This window comes from Pungitius pungitius, chromosome 7 (genome assembly GCF_949316345.1).
Source record: "Pungitius pungitius chromosome 7, fPunPun2.1, whole genome shotgun sequence".
NCBI lineage: Eukaryota > Metazoa > Chordata > Actinopteri > Perciformes > Gasterosteidae > Pungitius > Pungitius pungitius.
The window spans coordinates 21,231,153-21,248,704 of record NC_084906.1 but is presented as its reverse complement, the minus strand read 5'-3'; the positions used below and the strand labels follow the sequence as shown (position 1 = coordinate 21,248,704).

The 17,552-nt window shown below is 48.0% G+C and overlaps 1 protein-coding gene across 1 annotated transcript in view; it reads left to right on the top strand.

Annotated features, from left to right (window-relative positions):
- Positions 1–250, top strand: part of LOC119216622 (histamine H3 receptor) — a 5,405-nt gene extending 5,155 nt beyond the window's left edge. The window contains exon 3 of the mRNA XM_037469641.2: positions 1–250. This exon is cut by the window's left edge and continues 762 nt beyond it. Coding sequence (XP_037325538.2) covers positions 1–99 — 99 coding nt within the window. The 3' untranslated portion in view covers positions 100–250.
- Positions 251–17,552: the final 17,302 nt, after the last annotated feature.

The following is a 17,552-nucleotide window of genomic DNA, read 5'->3' as shown; positions in this document are numbered from 1 at the left end:
TACCCGCTGTGCCACAGCAGCTTCCGCAGGGCCTTCGCCAAGATCCTGTGTCCCAAGAGGCAGTCGGTGCAGCCGCAGATCGAGGCGCAGTCGTGTTAGACGGACGAGTCAAACACTGTAAAAAAATCATTCTGTTCTTCCATCCAAAAAAAAAGAAGGTGAAGCTGTTTCACGGCGCATTACACGGCAAAACGTTGCAGCACAGGCGTCACGTTACCAGCGGACCTCATGTGACCTGTACAGCGCCCCCCCCCCCCCCCACACGGGACAGAGAAGTCTGTATTTCATTACATTATTCCCACAGATGTAACATATGTAATGTTAAAAACACAAGCTAATATTAGAGTGAATATCAAAGCACATTCAATGATCCTCTTTGTGGGACTACTATCATCACATGACCCCGTGTGGCTGTTATGATGGAATGATGGGAAACCAGGAGCGAGATGCAGTAGAGAGTCTTTTAATGGTCAAAAGGAAAAACAGTCCTCAATAACGAATAAACTCAAAGTCCTCTGGCGTTGGCCGGAAACATAACAAAAGCAGACAGGGGAAATCACCTCCCTACCAGCCGGGTCCAGCAGAGAGGTGAAAGCAGATGAGCTGCCGGGGGCGCGCACCGGTCGGGCACTCTGTGGAAAGGCACAGTCACAAATACGCGGACGGTGAAGGTGCAGGGCAAGACAGGACGAGACGAGTGCTGACGCGTGTGTCTACATTCATGGAATAATCCGACAACAAGACGAGACTAGAGGGAGGGAATAAGAAGCAGGCAAAATCAGGTGGAAGTGGTTTCAGGTGAGACAATGATGAGGACGAGAGGGGAATCAGCTGTGAGGGGTAATGAGGGGAGAGAGAGAGCAAGGGCAGGGGGTGTTTGCCTGAGAGTGCCACAAGAGGGAGACAGGGGACGAAGAGGGAAGAGGAAGCCAGGGGCATGACAGTACCCCCCTCTCAATGAGCGCCCCCAGGCGCTCCTTGAGACAGTTGGCGAGTCCGGAGGAAGTCATCGATGAGTGCGGGATGGACGTCCCGGGAGGGGGTCCAACTCCTCTCCTCTGGGCCGTACCCCTCCCAGTCGATGAGATATTGATGGCCGCGACCCCGGCGGCGCATATCAAGAATACGGCGAACCCTGTAGGCAGGAGCATCTTCGACGAGACTAGGCGATCGAACAGGACGAGGGGGGGGGCGAATGGCGGGCTTGATACAGGAGACATGAAACACAGGGTGGACACGGCGGAACTTAGGCGGGAGGCGAAGCTTCACCGCGACTGGGTTAATGATCTCAGTGATACGGAACGGTCCTATGAAGCGGTTCGATAGTTTCCGTGACTCCGACCGGAGGGGTAAGTTAGAGGTGGATAACCAAACCCTCTGGCCGCGTGCGTAACGCGGGCTCTTAATTCTGCGTCGGTTGGCCGCGGCTGACATGCGTCTACCTGCTCGACAAAGGGCTGATCGCACTCTCTTCCAGGTGCGTTTGCAACGGCTGATAAAGGCCTGCGCGGACGGAACGTTGGAATCTGAGTCTTGGGACGTAAACAGCGGAGGTTGGTAGCCAAGGCAGCAGTGGAAGGGCGAGAGACCGGTACCCGCGGTGGGAAGAGAGTTGTGGGCGTATTCGGCCCAGGATAGTTGTTGCGACCATGACGAGGGGTTCTGATGGGTGAGGCTGCGAAGGATGCGGGCGACGATCTGATTGGTGCGCTCAGCCTGGCCGTTAGTCTGGGGGTGGAACCCGGACGACAGACTAGCGGATGCCCCAATAAGGCGGCAGAACTCCTTCCAGAATTGGGAAGAGAACTGGGGACCCCTATCCGAAACGATATCAGTGGGCAGACCGTGTAACCTAAAAACATTATCAACCACGATCTGGGCGGTCTCCTTGGCGGAGGGGAGTTTAGCGAGCGGAACGAAATGGGCTGACTTAGAGAAGCGATCGACCACAGTAAGGATTACGGTGTTGCCTGCCGAGGGCGGAAGCCCGGTGATAAAGTCGAGAGCTAAATGGGACCAAGGGCGGGTGGGGATGGGTAACGGACGGAGCAGGCCGGCTGGGGGGGAATTGCCGGCCTTGGTCTGCGCGCACGTGGCACAGGAGGCAGTAAACCGACGTGTATCTTGTTCCATGGAGGGCCACCAGAAACGCTGACGAACTACCGCGAGGGTGCCCCGAACGCCGGGGTGGGCAGCTAATTTAGAGCAGTGTCCCCACTGTAGGACCGCCCGGCGCGTTGACACGGGGACAAACAGGAGTCCCTTAGGGCAGTTCTGGGGGGCTACGGTTCGCGAAAGGGCACGCTTAACCAGCTTCTCAATGCCCCAGACGACCATGCCGACCACACGACCCGGGGGGACAATCTCCTCCGGAGTGTTCGGGGGGGAGGAGTCAAAAAGACGAGACAGCGCGTCCGGCTTGATGTTCTTAGACCCCGGGCGATACGAGATGGTGAAGTTAAAACGCGTAAAGAACAGAGCCCAGCGGGCTTGGCGCGCGTTGAGTCTCTTGGCTTTCCGGATGTACTCTAAGTTTCGATGGTCCGTCCATACGATAAAGGGTACGTGGGCTCCCTCCAGCCATTGTCGCCACTCGCCTAATGCCAGACGGATGGCAAGTAGTTCGCGGTTTCCGACGTCGTAATTACGCTCAGCGGGGGATAGGCGGTGGGAAAAAAACGCGCAAGGGTGTATCTTACCATCAGTAACGGAGCGCTGGGAAAGTATAGCCCCGACACCCACCTCTGACGCGTCGATCTCCACTATAAACTGCTTGGTGCAGTCAGGAGTGAGGAGGATGGGCGCGGTAGTGAAAAGGCCCCTAAGGACGTCAAACGCCTTCTGCGCGGGCTCTGACCACCTGAAACAGGACTTGACTGAGGTTAGCACGGTGAGGGGGGCGGCGACTTGGCTGAAGCCTCTTATAAAGCGGCGGTAAAAGTTGGCAAACCCGAGAAAACGTTGTAGCGCGACACGGGAGTCTGGTACGGGCCAGTCAGCGACGGCTTGAACCTTGGCCGGGTCCATACTGATCCCCTCGGCCGAGATGACCGAACCCAGAAACGTGACGGAGGAGGCGTGGAAAGAACATTTCTCGGCTTTGACATAGAGTCTGTTCTCTAGAAGGCGCTGGAGAACACGACGAACCTGTTGGACGTGCACCTGGAGCGATGGTGAAAAGATCAAAATGTCGTCGAGGTAGACAAAGACGAAGATGTTAAGCATGTCCCGCAGGACGTCATTGATTAGAGCTTGAAAAACCGCGGGGGCGTTTACTAAGCCGAAAGGGAGCACCCGGTATTCGAAATGTCCGAGGGGGGTGTTAAACGCAGTCTTCCACTCGTCCCCCTCCCTTATACGCACAAGGTGGTAGGCGTTGCGTAAATCAAGCTTGGTGAAAAATCTAGCTCCCTGCAAGACCTCAAACGCAGACGACATCAGTGGCAGGGGGTAACGGTTCTTGACAGTGATGTCGTTTAGGCCTCGATAGTCTATGCAGGGACGCAGCGAGCCGTCCTTCTTCTTAACAAAGAAGAAACCGGCCCCTGCCGGGGACGCGGAGGGAACGATGGTGCCGGCGTCGAGAGAGTCGGACAGGTACCTCTCTAGCGCTTCGCGTTCGGGAGCGGATAAGGAGTATAGTCTACCCCGCGGGGGCGTTGTGCCCGGGAGAAGGTCTATACTACAGTCATACCGGCGGTGAGGGGGGAGAGAAGTGGCCCGGGAACGGCTGAACACCTCCCGCAAGTCATGATACTCCTCCGGTACTCCTGACAGATCACCTGGCTCCTCCTGAAAAACAGTAGCAGAAGAGACAGGGGGCACGGCAGAGGACAGACAATCAACATGACACGACAGTTTCCACGAGATTACAGAGCCGTTAGCCCAGTTAATCTGGGGGTTATGAAGGACTAGCCATGGGTGGCCTAATACCACCGGAGTATAGGGGGAACGGAAAATCAGGAAGTCTATAGTCTCTCTATGATTTCCTGAAACAGTGAGAGTGAGTGGTAGGGTCTTTCTCTGCACCATGGGAAGGGAGCTACCATCAAGAGCGAACAGGGGGGTGGGGTCATGCAGGTCTGCGAGGGGAATACCCTGTTCTAGAGCCCAAGTCTCGTCAATGAAGTTCCCCTCTGCTCCTGAGTCAACCAATGCGGCGCAGGAGGCAGATGATCCCAGCCACTGGAGATGTACTGGAAGAGAGGTGCAGGACTTAGAAGGAGAGGACCCGGATGTAGCGCTCGTCAGCAACCCTCCGCCTACTGACGAGCGGTGGCTTTTACTGGGCACTTTGAGGCAAAATGGCCAGCCGCAGCACAGTACATGCACAGGCGGTTCATAATCCTGCGCTGTCGTTCTTGTGGAGATATACGGAGCCCCCCCAGCTGCATTGGCTCAGGATCAGCAGGAGATGGTTGCGGAGGGGGTGCTGCCGCAGAGGCCGGAAGTGGCGGAAGGTCCATCCTGCGGGTCCTCCGTCGTGTCTCGAAACGCCTCTCTATGCGGAGAGCCAAATCGACGAGGGCATCGAGGGCATCGGGGACCTCACGGGCAAGGATCTCATCCTTGAGCTCAGGGTTAAGACCCTCGAGGAAACGGGCGACGAGGGCCGTCTCGTTCCAACCACTAGTGGTGGCCAGGGTGCGGAATTCAATAGAGAAGTCCGTGACAGATCTTCCTCCTTGGCGCAGCGTCGATAGGAGGCGGGATGCTTCATCTCCGTGTGCAGACCGGTCGAAAACTCTGATCATCTCTCCCTTGAAGAGGGAAAACTCAGACATGCAGTCTGCCTCTACCTCCCAGTTAGCCACCGCCCACTCTCTTGCGCGCCCGTCGAGAAGGGAAATAACGTAGGCCACTCTGGACCTCTCCCTGGCATAAGTGGACGGCTGGAGAGAAAAAACAACCTCGCATTGGGTGAGGAAAGCTCGACACTGTTTTGGCTCACCCGAGTAGCAAGGCGGGTTGTTAATTCGCGGCTCAGATGAGGTGCGCGCCCCGGTCGACCCAGTAGCCTCGAGGCGATGGAGGTGGAACTGCTGGGTGAGGTCCAAGATCTGGGCGGTCAGGGAGTCTATGGTCCGTCTCGCGGAAGATAGGTCCTCTTCGTGTTTGCCCAAGAGGGCTCCCTGAAGTTCGACGGCCTGGTGGAGAGGATTGCCACTCGCCTGGTCCATCTTCTGGTCGGATTATTCTGTTATGATGGAATGATGGGAAACCAGGAGCGAGATGCAGTAGAGAGTCTTTTAATGGTCAAAAGGAAAAACAGTCCTCAATAACGAATAAACTCAAAGTCCTCTGGCGTTGGCCGGAAACATAACAAAAGCAGACAGGGGAAATCAGGAATTTAGGGGCATAAGGATTACTCCCGTGAGGACAGCGTTCGGGGATCCCGGGGTGCTCCCTACCAGCCGGGTCCAGCAGAGAGGTGAAAGCAGATGAGCTGCCGGGGGCGCGCACCGGTCGGGCACTCTGTGGAAAGGCACAGTCACAAATACGCGGACGGTGAAGGTGCAGGGCAAGACAGGACGAGACGAGTGCTGACGCGTGTGTCTACATTCATGGAATAATCCGACAACAAGACGAGACTAGAGGGAGGGAATAAGAAGCAGGCAAAATCAGGTGGAAGTGGTTTCAGGTGAGACAATGATGAGGACGAGAGGGGAATCAGCTGTGAGGGGTAATGAGGGGAGAGAGAGAGCAAGGGCAGGGGGTGTTTGCCTGAGAGTGCCACAAGAGGGAGACAGGGGACGAAGAGGGAAGAGGAAGCCAGGGGCATGACAGTGGCGGGGTCCTTCTCACTCGACTGGTTACCTGGCGACGACCGGAGGCGCCATTACAAACGACCGGAGGCGTCCCGTGTGATGGACCCGGGGCTGCAGGTGTGATGGACACGGACGATCCGTGAGAACGTCGGACGATGGTCCGTCTCCTCCCAGTCCGATCAAATCCAGGATCTTAAGCTCTTTCGAATGGGGCGCCGTTTGTAAAATGTTGCACGTTCTAAAATCCTGCGCAGTTTTCGTACATTTAGCGTTATCATATGAATAAACAAAGCAGGACAATATTCACATGTCACATTCAGAGACAAAATCATGTAAAAACATGCAACCACATTTAGATTTACATTTAACATTTACATTTAGATTTTACATTTATATATAACATTTAACATTTAGATTTACATTATACATTTAGATTAAAATGTATATATAACATTTAACATTTAGATTTACATTTAACATTTACATTTAGATTTAACATTTATATATCACATTTAACATTTACATTTAACATTTATTATTTAACAACTTTGTGTTACTGCCAAACATTGTACTTGGAAAAGTTGTTGCATGTATTTACATGATTTTGTCTCTAAATGTTTGAAAAAGTGACATGTGAATATTGTCCTGCTTTTTTTATTCATATGATAAAGCTAAATGTACGAAAACTGCGCAGGATTTTAGAACGTGCAACATTTTACAAACGGCGTCCCATACTTTCGTGGTTTTTTTACCGTTTCAGAATTTATTTGCGCACAAAGCCCTTTCACTTTCCAACATGTCTCTGTGAATGAAAAAGAGATACGGGGGGGTGGGGAGGGGGGTGAGTCTGAAAGCTCAAAGCACCGGGAAAGAAGAAAATTGTATTTGTTTACTGTGTGAACTTTAATCGCGGTGATGTTAATTTCATCTGAAACATGGACTAAAAAAAGTTGTCGTTGATGTTTAAAATGTGCAGCACACGCAGCATTAAACCTTTTGTACATTGATATCTATGGCGAGCTAGATGGTCGTGTTCTTTGAGTGCAGTATTTACTTAAAGACTCCTGGACTACTTTGTATCCTGGCTTTGGATGCGTTGGTGTAAGTAGCCAAAGAAAGAAATAAAACGGAGACCTTTGAACTGGATGTGTTGTTGGTCAAATATTGTAGTGCAGAAGGGACTCGTTTCGGTAACATTCTTCTGCACATCCTTGACAAGAAGATTGATGCCACATTCAATGTCTGTCTTCCGCAGCTAGCATCTGGTTAGCGTAGCATAGCACAGACGCTAGCTCTGCTCTGTTCACTAGGCTCTCTCACCTACCGAGCCAGGACCTTTTCCTGAACCCAACCAAGTTATGTTGCTCTGATGGTAACTGCCATCTTATTAACTACAACTTTAAGAGCTGAAGAAACTGTGTTCAACCAGGTAAGGGGGGGGGGGGGAAATAAAAGGAAAGTGGAGATGAGTGCGGCGCGTGGGAGCAAATTTGACTTAATCCCCAAAAAGTGAAATTACAATGTCAAGCTCGGTCACATATTGTCATTGGCCCAAAAAAATACCCGGTTCACTTTAAAGCATGTCGAAATCACTTGATTCACTTATAATCCCTTTAACTCCATTGTACAGAATACTGCTGGAAAATCTGGATATTTTTAATCTAAATTTTATACTGTGAAATCAAAACTTCTTTTTTGCTCCATGTGCCAAAATTCTCCTTTGAACATCCAACGCACTGATGTACGACATCCAAACGGTTAAACTCATTGGGTCTATGAACGTGAAGAAAAGGCAGTGAGATACCAGGAGCTTCTAGAATATAAACACTTTGGTGTCTCCTTCGCTTTCTGTCTCGTAAGCTAACGTCAATACAGTCGTATAATAAGGCCGGCTGTACTCGATACCTTTAATAAATACGTGTCAACCAAAATAACTGAACAAAACTGCTCCAGTAAAACAAGACCTTCATCTGATGCTTTTCTATCCAGACTATTACATTTTAATTGGGTTTTCTTAGCTCCAAGTGTCCTGGTGTATTGGAGGGAGATGGCGGTTCATGGTGCCAGAATAACACCAAGGTGTTTGTGGCAGTATGGCAGTCAGATTAACGTAATGCAGAGGCTAAAAGTGAAATACTCCCTTTTGCGGCGGCTTCTCCAGGCGTGGTGGGACTGGTACCGGCTTTGTCATTTCTTAACAAGACTCGGCTCTACGGATCAGCTCATTTCCCCAACAGGGAGAGCTGCTGTCTTGAGGAGCTTTGTGAGAAGTGGAATGTTGTAATTCCTTCTAATGCTGCTGGGATAAGACGAGGCAGATAACACGGAGATGGGCCGGGTCAGCCACGGGTGGGTGGACAGGAATCTGTGTGAAGATTGATGGCTGCTCTCTGTGTGATTCACGCCTGACAAATTGCTGTTAAACATAGAAAAGAAACCTCAATAAGCACAAATAAATACAGATTTTTCTTGTAAAAAGGCTCCTGGAGGTGAAAATAAGATGCTGTTGTGAGGAAGGCTGTTGAGCTTTTATGATCTGATAACACATATAAAGATAAAGTGACAGAAGAGAAGTGCTTTGACCTTTGATACATGTTTCCAGCGCAGAGGAACAGAAACAAAACATGTCCAGAGAAGCATCTTCAGGGATTTAAGAATGCCGGAAACCAGCAGCATGGCTCAGCCCTTTGGGACTGATGTGCGACCCCTGGAGAGTTTAACTCTTCCCGAGTATCAGTGTCGAGTCGGGCTGAATGCATGACGATGGTTCTGACCTCAACACACACAAACAAATCCAAACATCCCTTTTTGAAGACTCCAAACATCTTACTTGTGACACTGTGACAGGTTACGTCTAAGAACAAGTACTTATAAAGTTATGTTTTTTTCATTGTGTGATTTTGTTGAGGCCGAATCTTTCTGCAAAGAGACGTCAATGGTTTAATCGGAATTTCCTCCATTGTCCCCCAGGAGGAGTCGCCTCCTGGGGGACAATGGAGGAAATTCCCATAGACGTCTATGAGGAAATGACTCTACTTCTGTGTAGTGACCAGCAGGGGGCGACTCCTCTGCTCCCATAGACGTCTATGAGGAAATTACTCTACTTCTGTGTAGTGACCAGCAGGGGGCGACTCCTCTGCTCCCATAGACGTCTATGAGGAAATGACTCTACTTCTGTGTAGTGACCAGCAGGGGGCGACTCCTCTGCTCCCATAGACGTCTATGAGGAAATGACTCTACTTCTGTGTAGTGACCAGCAGGGGGCGACTCCTCTGCTCCCATAGACGTCTATGAGGAAATGACTCTACTTCTGTGTAGTGACCAGCAGGGGGCGACTCCTCTGCTCCCATAGACGTCTATGAGGAAATGACTCTACTTCTCTCTTGATTTATTCCCTCAGTAAACATTGTAAACAAGTTTATAGTCTCAGTTCATTTATTACATTTAGTACGTCTACAATGTCTGAAATGTCTGAAATATATAAAGACAATACTGCGACAGAAACAGAAATGTGAAGCATTCAGTCTGAGTAAACTGTTTACACGGTGAGTTCATACGTTGGAAACAGATTCAGAGAATCTTCAAAAAGCACTTCTGTCACTTTCCAAATGTCAGTGAAATCTGATTTTCCATCTCCACTTTAGACTGGGAATACCCCAGAACACATTAAGAGGCTTTTATTTGAAGAGACTTTTTCTCTCAAAACATTATGAAGAAAAATGTGCTCTTGAGGATAAAAATATTTTTATCTCTTCTTTGCTGGTGTTGTTCTCCCACTGACCCCATTTAATAACATGGGTTAGAATAAGGGGGGTGGACACACATTCTGCGCCTGTGAAAACGCTGTGATACACATTAGACTCGACTCCCCTGCCTGTTTCCCAAAATCCATCCGTTAGAATGAAAATAGACTTGAAGGAGTGCAAGTGGCTGCCCCCTCAAAAGGGAGGACAAAGTCAATTCGAAGGCATTTTTTAAAAAGGTCGGAAGGGGATGGGATGAATAGACTGTGATTAAGGTGACCTGTGCAGAGACGCAGGTGGACTTGCAAATAGAAAACAAATTGCTCTGTATTGACATTGTTTCTGTGCGCAGCGGGATGCTGGAGAACCAATATTCACAGCCTTTCACAAAGGAAATTGGAAGCGGTTCACATCCTCTCGTTTTGCCTTTGAATTGCTGTGGGATACAAATATGGTGACAGTAATGTAATTGTTATTTAGGCACTAAACACCTCGAGGACTGGAGAGTGAATACACAGACCCCCGACTTTTATTTTTTTTCCCAGCAGAGGAGAGATTCAGACGTAGCTGCTCACCGGACAAAACAACATGTGTCGACAGATGATAAGCAAATGTACAGACACAAGTAATTCAAAAAAGAAACAAGATCGCTCCAGTGAAATTCAATAGGAAATGCCTTCAAAAGCAGAATGTCACAGACTAATAGAAATAAAAGGTTCCAGCTAAAACCATCCAGCTTGCAGACAGAATGGAACCCTTCTTTGGTTGCTGGTAGACCTTTTCATGAAAGTTTCACCTGGAACCGTTTTAGATCAGTTCTACATTAAGGGTTACATCTAGAACCACCCTGAACCCAACGTAAAATGGAACACCCAGAACCATTCGTCGAAGGTTCCACCCTGAACCCAACGTAAAATGGAACACCCAGAACCATTCGTCAAAGGTTCCACCCTGAACCCAACGTAAAATGGAACACCCAGAACCATTCGTCAAAGGTTCCACCATGAACCCAACGTAAAATGGAACACCCAGAACTATTCGTCAAAGGTTCCACCATGAACCCAACGTAAAATGGAACACCCAGAACCATTCGTCAAAGGTTCCACCCTGAACCCAACGTAAAATGGAACACCCAGAACCATTCGTCGAAGGTTCCACACCCCTGATGAGAAGTTCTACAGAGAACCCTTTAAGAAAAAAGGGCATTTTGGATAGAAATAGTTCTATAGTTTGGAAGAGAACTACTTCCTTCCCCTTTCTTCAAAAAAAGTCGAACCATGGCCCTTCAGGAAGAACCTCATAATACCTCATAGTACATCAGTATATTCACAGCCAGAGTCAGCAAGCAGGAAGAATAGAAATCTGGCAGCGTATCACGGCTCAGAGCGAGATAAAGGCTCAGCTTGTAAAAGGTGTGTTCCAAGATATAATTTCAGTCATTTTATGACCAATGCAAGGAGTTGATTGTCCACTTATTGTCAAGGGGGGGACGCGGTCGAGGGCAAGGAGGGAGGACTCAAACGCAGAGTTGATGAAAAATAAAAGGGCTTTAATAGTCAAAACTCAAAATCAAAATCGCTCCCACCAAAAGGGGGAGGAAGGAGGAGAAAACAAAACCAACAAACAAAACAGGGACCTGGACTTGAAAACACAAACTTGACTTACGTGACACATGAACGGTCGACATGTAATGACGCCACACCAGACAAGAGACTCACAGGGCTTAAATACACAAGGGAGGTGCAGGTGATTGAACACAGGTGGAAACGATCAAGCACGGCAGACAATCACAAGGGAAGACAGGACAAGGCAGGAAGTGAAGTTACCCAGGAACACCAGAGACATGAAAACTACAAAATAAGACAGAGCAGACCCAAACCGTGACACTTATATTCCGTATTGTACTCTCTGCAACATCAGAGCCTGAGGGAGTAGCGAACAAAGACATATCCAGTCGATGCTGATAGCGTTATTAACTCTTTAACTGGATTCACAGGGTGTGAGGAATATCACTTGAGTCTCTAAAATACAAAAAGGGCACCCTAACCCCCACATTAAAAAAAGAGAAAAATACTTTTCTGCCAGACTTCTTAATTAAGCCGAAGGACTGAAACATGTTAATCACCGGCAGCACCATACCACGAAAAACTCCCACCACTGGAGGTCAATCAAACATGACTTTCTCCATCATTAGTTTCAGCCTTCACTATTTAATTGCTGCTCACCACTTTTCAGATTTCAGGCCGCTGAACTGCTTGGATTTATTGAAAAAAAAATTGCAGTTTGTGACTCGGGAAAAATGTGGAGCTACGTCTCTCAAACTCAACGTCACAGCTGAGTGTTTTGTGACTTGTTTTGTGGCCTCCTGCCGATAGCGTGCTGTGGGGCTGAGTGACAGCCAATGAAACGTCCCACTCGTCTTTCCCACGCCGGCCACAAAGCTGTTGTCCTCTTGTGACCGCTGACAAGTTCATGAAGCCTTTTCATGTTTTCATAGGTTCCCAACCACATCAATGAAATCTGCCTTTTACATGATTGTAGAATTAGAACAAAATATTTCTTTAAGAGGCTTCGATGAAAATATAATAAAAACCTATAAAGGTCTGTCCTTAAGTGACCTTTCCACAGGTGTTCATTTCAAACCAAACTAGGCTTAAAATAAAGAAAGTCAAAAAGTCTCAAACCTCAAAAGAGCCATTTCTGTCTGAATCCATTGAAATAAACATTGATGAAGGATCAAAGAGTGTTCAGTTATCCTCGGCTCTTAAGCCCTGGAGGAAAAGCGTCGCCCAAGCCGATGAGCAACAAGCCGCTCTCCATTCTTAACGAGGCGTCGGTCGCACAGCAGATGGTCCAAATGAGCCTCCAACCAAATTGTACGAGTTTTGACATTCCGCTGAAATGGTTTTTCAACCACCAAAATGACGGACCGCTGGAGGTCGGTCCCCAGTGTGGGATGGACCTTCACGCCATGGCAGTCTAAATACCTCAATCCCTTCCAGTGGATGGTGTAATATTGAGCCTCACATCCAAAAGAATAAACACATTAAAACAACAGAACATTTTCTGACCTTCTGTCGTGGCAGTTAATGACGATGGATTGTTGCCCCGTGAGATATCGCTTCCATGATTTCAGTCGGATGACCTTTCCTGTTGATCGAATACAATTTGTTGCACTGGACAAGTGCTGCTTTTACTGTGATACAAAAACATGTTCCTGGCCAAACTGTCCCTCGTCAATCAGTGGTGTTGCTCAGTTCTCTTTGTGGCGGCCGCTGATCCAAATAAATGAGAAGGAACCGGGGAATATGCTTCACAAAGGCACACCGTCTCCAGACTGGTAGCAGGAAAATGACTTCCTCCAGCTCTCTTGCAGGCTCCATTAGTTTGGAACAGGGGTTGAGGTTCCACAGGTAATTGTGATTTGAGAACTTAAGACAGCCGAGCCAGCAGAGCGGAGCTTCTAATTCCTCTCCGTCCTCCACCTCCAGCAGATCCCTCTCCCGAATTCAGACCGAGCCGTACACGGGTGCATGAACAGTGACATAATGAGTAGTGCATTTAAAGGAAAATGATACCATGACATCGGCGCAGAGGTCTGCTGAAGAACGAACAACGCAGAGAGAGTTTCTATACTCGGGAGGTCATAAATAAGACCAATTAATAAAATGCATTTAGTGTGCACCAGGATATGTAATCAATAAAGAAATGAGTGTAACATTTCGAAACAGTAATCAATAGAATAATATCAATGCACAGCTTTGTAATGTCACCAGCTGTAATGCGTGCATGAAATGCTTGACCAGCAACACTCATATTTCGGCGTCCGAGTTGCATTGAGCGCTTCAGGGGAAAGTCACATGTCCAGGGGGCGTGGACACGGCCTTTCACACCTTTACTGATCTGTATAATTACCTGCAGGCACCCATTGCTCTGTGTGGAAGGAGGAGACCGTTACCACGTGGTAGTCAATGAGAGATTCGTCGTTAGCTAGAAGCTAATAATGCTGTGGGTCGTCACTTTGAAGGTTCACTGGTGATGCTCCTGACCATATGCATCCCCACCATCAAATCTGCTTCTCCTGACTATTGATTTGCTGCGTTGGTCAATTCAACCAGAAAACCCTCGGTCTGACTTGATTTGACAACCTGTTATTTGTGTAATGGTGCCGATGTCGTGTTTTATCGAGCGGCCGTCTGCTCCCCTCGGTTCCTCTCTGAGCTGCACTCTGCTGGTCAGTCAAACAGCGACGCTCCTTTTCAGCTCTTCTGTGAGACGGATGATCGGTGAGGACGTCAGTGGTTATACAATTATGTTCCGTTATCTTGTATTGTTCTTCGTCTTCAGAGTTTTTCACTTATTTATCTGTTTAGTGCTTATATTCCATCTGCTAACCTCTGTCCTCCATTTTTGTCACTGTGATGCAATTTGACTGTAAATGTTTCACAAAGTGCTTTTTAAGTTGTCAAAGTCACAGATCAACCTGAAGCTTTGGAAAGCGTTGGAAAGTTACAGACAGCGTTTTTATGCATCAGTCATCTGATGGTGGGGGGGGGGGGGGGGGGCGCTGACTAGGCTTTAAATAATCAAACACAAATAATGACAAATTTATGCAGAAAGAAATGTGTTTTGTTCCTGCACAGACAAGAAGAAACACGGATTCTGACGTCTCAGTGTCCTTTGACTCGTCAACTCACCTGACACCTGTCAGTCAGTGACGGCGCTGAGAGGCCTCCCTCCGTTTGTAGCCTGATTACTTCTGACCTGGTTTTACATCTTAATTCAGCACCCGGAGAGACACAAACAAACAGATGACGCGAAACAAATGCAACAGGCAGCTGTCATTTAGGTCGATGACGCTCCATCGTCATCATCATCATCTTCTTCATCGTCATCACCACTTGGCTTCTGTCCTGAGAAAACAAGCAACAAGATCATCTGATCATCTGAAGTAAGAATAAGGCGGAAAGGAATCCTTTTGATTCATGACTTTAGAACTAAAGTCGCCGCTATGTGAAGATAAATAAGATCAAAGTGCATTTAGTTGAACTTTTTATTCGGTCAGATGATAAATTAAGATGAAAAAAGGTGCCACGTGATTTCCTCAAAAACAAAAGCTTAATATTAACTGAATAAATCTCAGCAAGCTTCTGGCTGCAGAGTTTGAAGCAGACTCAAGTAGCAGATATTAAATGTGAAGAAGACGTCGCCATCGTCACCTTTTCACTGCGGAGCCGCTGAAGGTGAAGCACTTGGTCTCTGCGTGTTGGATTCAGCCGGATTAAAAGTCTGCTGGTGTTGGATAAATGTTTTTGTGCTGAAGCTCCGTGTAACGATGCGTAGAGCCTCAGAGGAGCTGCAGATGATTCTCTGGAGGTTCATTAAGACCTCATTTCTGTCCTCAAGCTTTAAACGTGTTGATTAAGCTGAAGCCACTTCATGTAATTATTTAGTAAATTGAGTAATCAGGGGGTTCATAAGCTTTCATTAGATGGAGTATTTGTGATGCTGCAGCTTCTGATCTGATTCTCTGCAGCTCGCGGTGGGGGGGGCGGGTAGAATTGTCACTGTGCACTTTACACACCTGGTCTGCAACCGTGCATGCAGGCATGCGTGTAGAATGATGGCTCTTTGTGCATCAGTTGACTCCTTCAGGAGGGACGAGTCAATATTTGGATTTTGCTACATGAGCAACGGGTGCAGTGATTCAGAAGCTTTTATTTTGATGGACACATGTTTGTCAAGTTCCTCTCACCTTTATATCTTGTACTTTCACACATGTGCTTGCTGAATTCTGTCTGATCTGTACACAGGTCAGAGAGAATTTAATGACGTCATTTAATGACGTATCATGTGACTGCACTAACCCCCCCCCCCAAATAAACTCTGTGCTCCCTTGCAGCCTGAGAAACACAGAAGATCTGAAACACAAATTCTGACTTTTGTCTCTCTCCTGTGAGCCATTACTGAAATAAGATGACCAGCTCATCACCTGCCACCAGCTCATCACCTGCCATCAGCTCATCACCTGCCACCAGCTCATCATCTGCCACCAGCTCATCACCTGCCACCAGCTCATCACCTGCCACCAGCTCATCATCTGCCACCAGCTCATCACCTGCCACCAGCTCATCATCTGCCACCAGCTCATCACCTGCCACCAGCTCATCACCTGCCACCAGCTCATCACCTGCCACCAGCTCATCATCTGCCACCAGCTCATCACCTGCCACCAGCTCATCATCTGCCACCAGCTCATCACCTGCCACCAGCTCATCATCTGCCACCAGCTCATCACCTGCCACCAGCTCATCATCTGCCACCAGCTCATCACCTGCCACCAGCTCATCACCTGCCACCAGCTCATCACCTGCCACCAGCTCATCATCTGCCACCAGCTCATCACCTGCCACCAGCTCATCATCTGCCACCAGCTCATCACCTGCCACCAGCTCATCACCTGCCACCAGCTCATCACCTGCCACCAGCTCATCATCTGCCACCAGCTCATCACCTGCCACCAGCTCATCATCTGCCACCAGCTCATCACCTGCCACCAGCTCATCATCTGCCACCAGCTCATCACCTGCCACCAGCTCATCATCTGCCACCAGCTCATCATCTGCCACCAGCTCATCACCTGCCACCAGCTCATCACCTGCCACCAGCTCATCACCTGCCACCAGCTCATCACCTGCCACCAGCTCATCATCTGCCACCAGCTCATCATCTGCCACCAGCTCATCATCTGCCACCAGCTCATCACCTGCCACCAGCTCATCACCTGCCACCAGCTCATCATCTGCCACCAGCTCATCATCTGCCACCAGCTCATCATCTGCCACCAGCTCATCATCTGCCACCAGCAGGTAGGTCGGTGTCTTCAAAAGGAGGAACTAAAATGCTTTGGAATGAATCCAGAAGGACAGCAGATGTTCGGAGGAGCCTGAAAAAGAGTCGCTGAAGGCGGCGCATTGATCCAGTTATCCGATGCTTCATAAGCTGCTCTTTATGGGAGTAAACATTTGTTATCAGGAAAAAGCACATTTTGAATCGATGGCTTTTTAACGTTTACACGAGGTGAACTCGGTCTTGTCGAAATCCTTCTATAATCATCTTTCCCCAACTGTGAAATAAAAAATGATGTAATTTTTACCTGCCATAAAATGAAAGGTTCACAACTTTGAAATTGGAGCGAACACCGAAGTGTCTTCAAGATGCTTTGAGGAGAAGAGTTCTATTAAAACTGGGTGAGTGTGCACTTCAACACAGGAGCAATGAAAATAACATAAGAAGTAGACGATTGGAGACGGAATAATTTCATATTCTCCTTCTCTATGTCTCCTCGTGCCCTCACTCCTTACTCCCTCACGATCCTTGTTCAGAGCTGTCAATCATCTGTCTTTTATCCAATTAGCGCAAGGAAACTGTCAGAAACATCTTCAGCCAATCAGTTCATGAAATATTGAAATGATACATTGAAATGTTGAGTTTTCTTTGACCTGACGGCAGAAACATTTAGTAGTTAAGGAATATAATTTGTTGTATTATTATTGTTGAACACTCTTTCATTCCCAGCATAAATAAACTCACCCAATGTCTTCAATGTTAAACATCAGTATTTAACATTTGTTCAAGCTTTAAGCTAAATGAGGGAACCAGATCGGTTGTGGTTTGCATTCATTAAACTCGTCTCTCTTCTTAATGGCTGGTTACTTATTTAACACCATGTGAGGTGAAGTGGACTCGTGGTACATAAATAAGTCGGGAAATGGATCGCTATGGTTTTGTCATTTATAAAAAGTAGGTCCCCGGAAAAAAAACTTTTGGGAAACACTGATAGAAGGAAATGGGAAAGTAGGCTGCTTTGAGTTTGATAGAATCCATTATGTAAAACAGCAAAGTGAAACCAGGGGAAGCCACTCACATTAATCAGTGAGCGTAATTACCTCTGCTCATCACAAGTGTGCTTAACACATTTCTATGACACTTCCCAGCGGGGAGGCGGCGATGGGAAGGAATGTGGGTGGTTTTGGGTGTA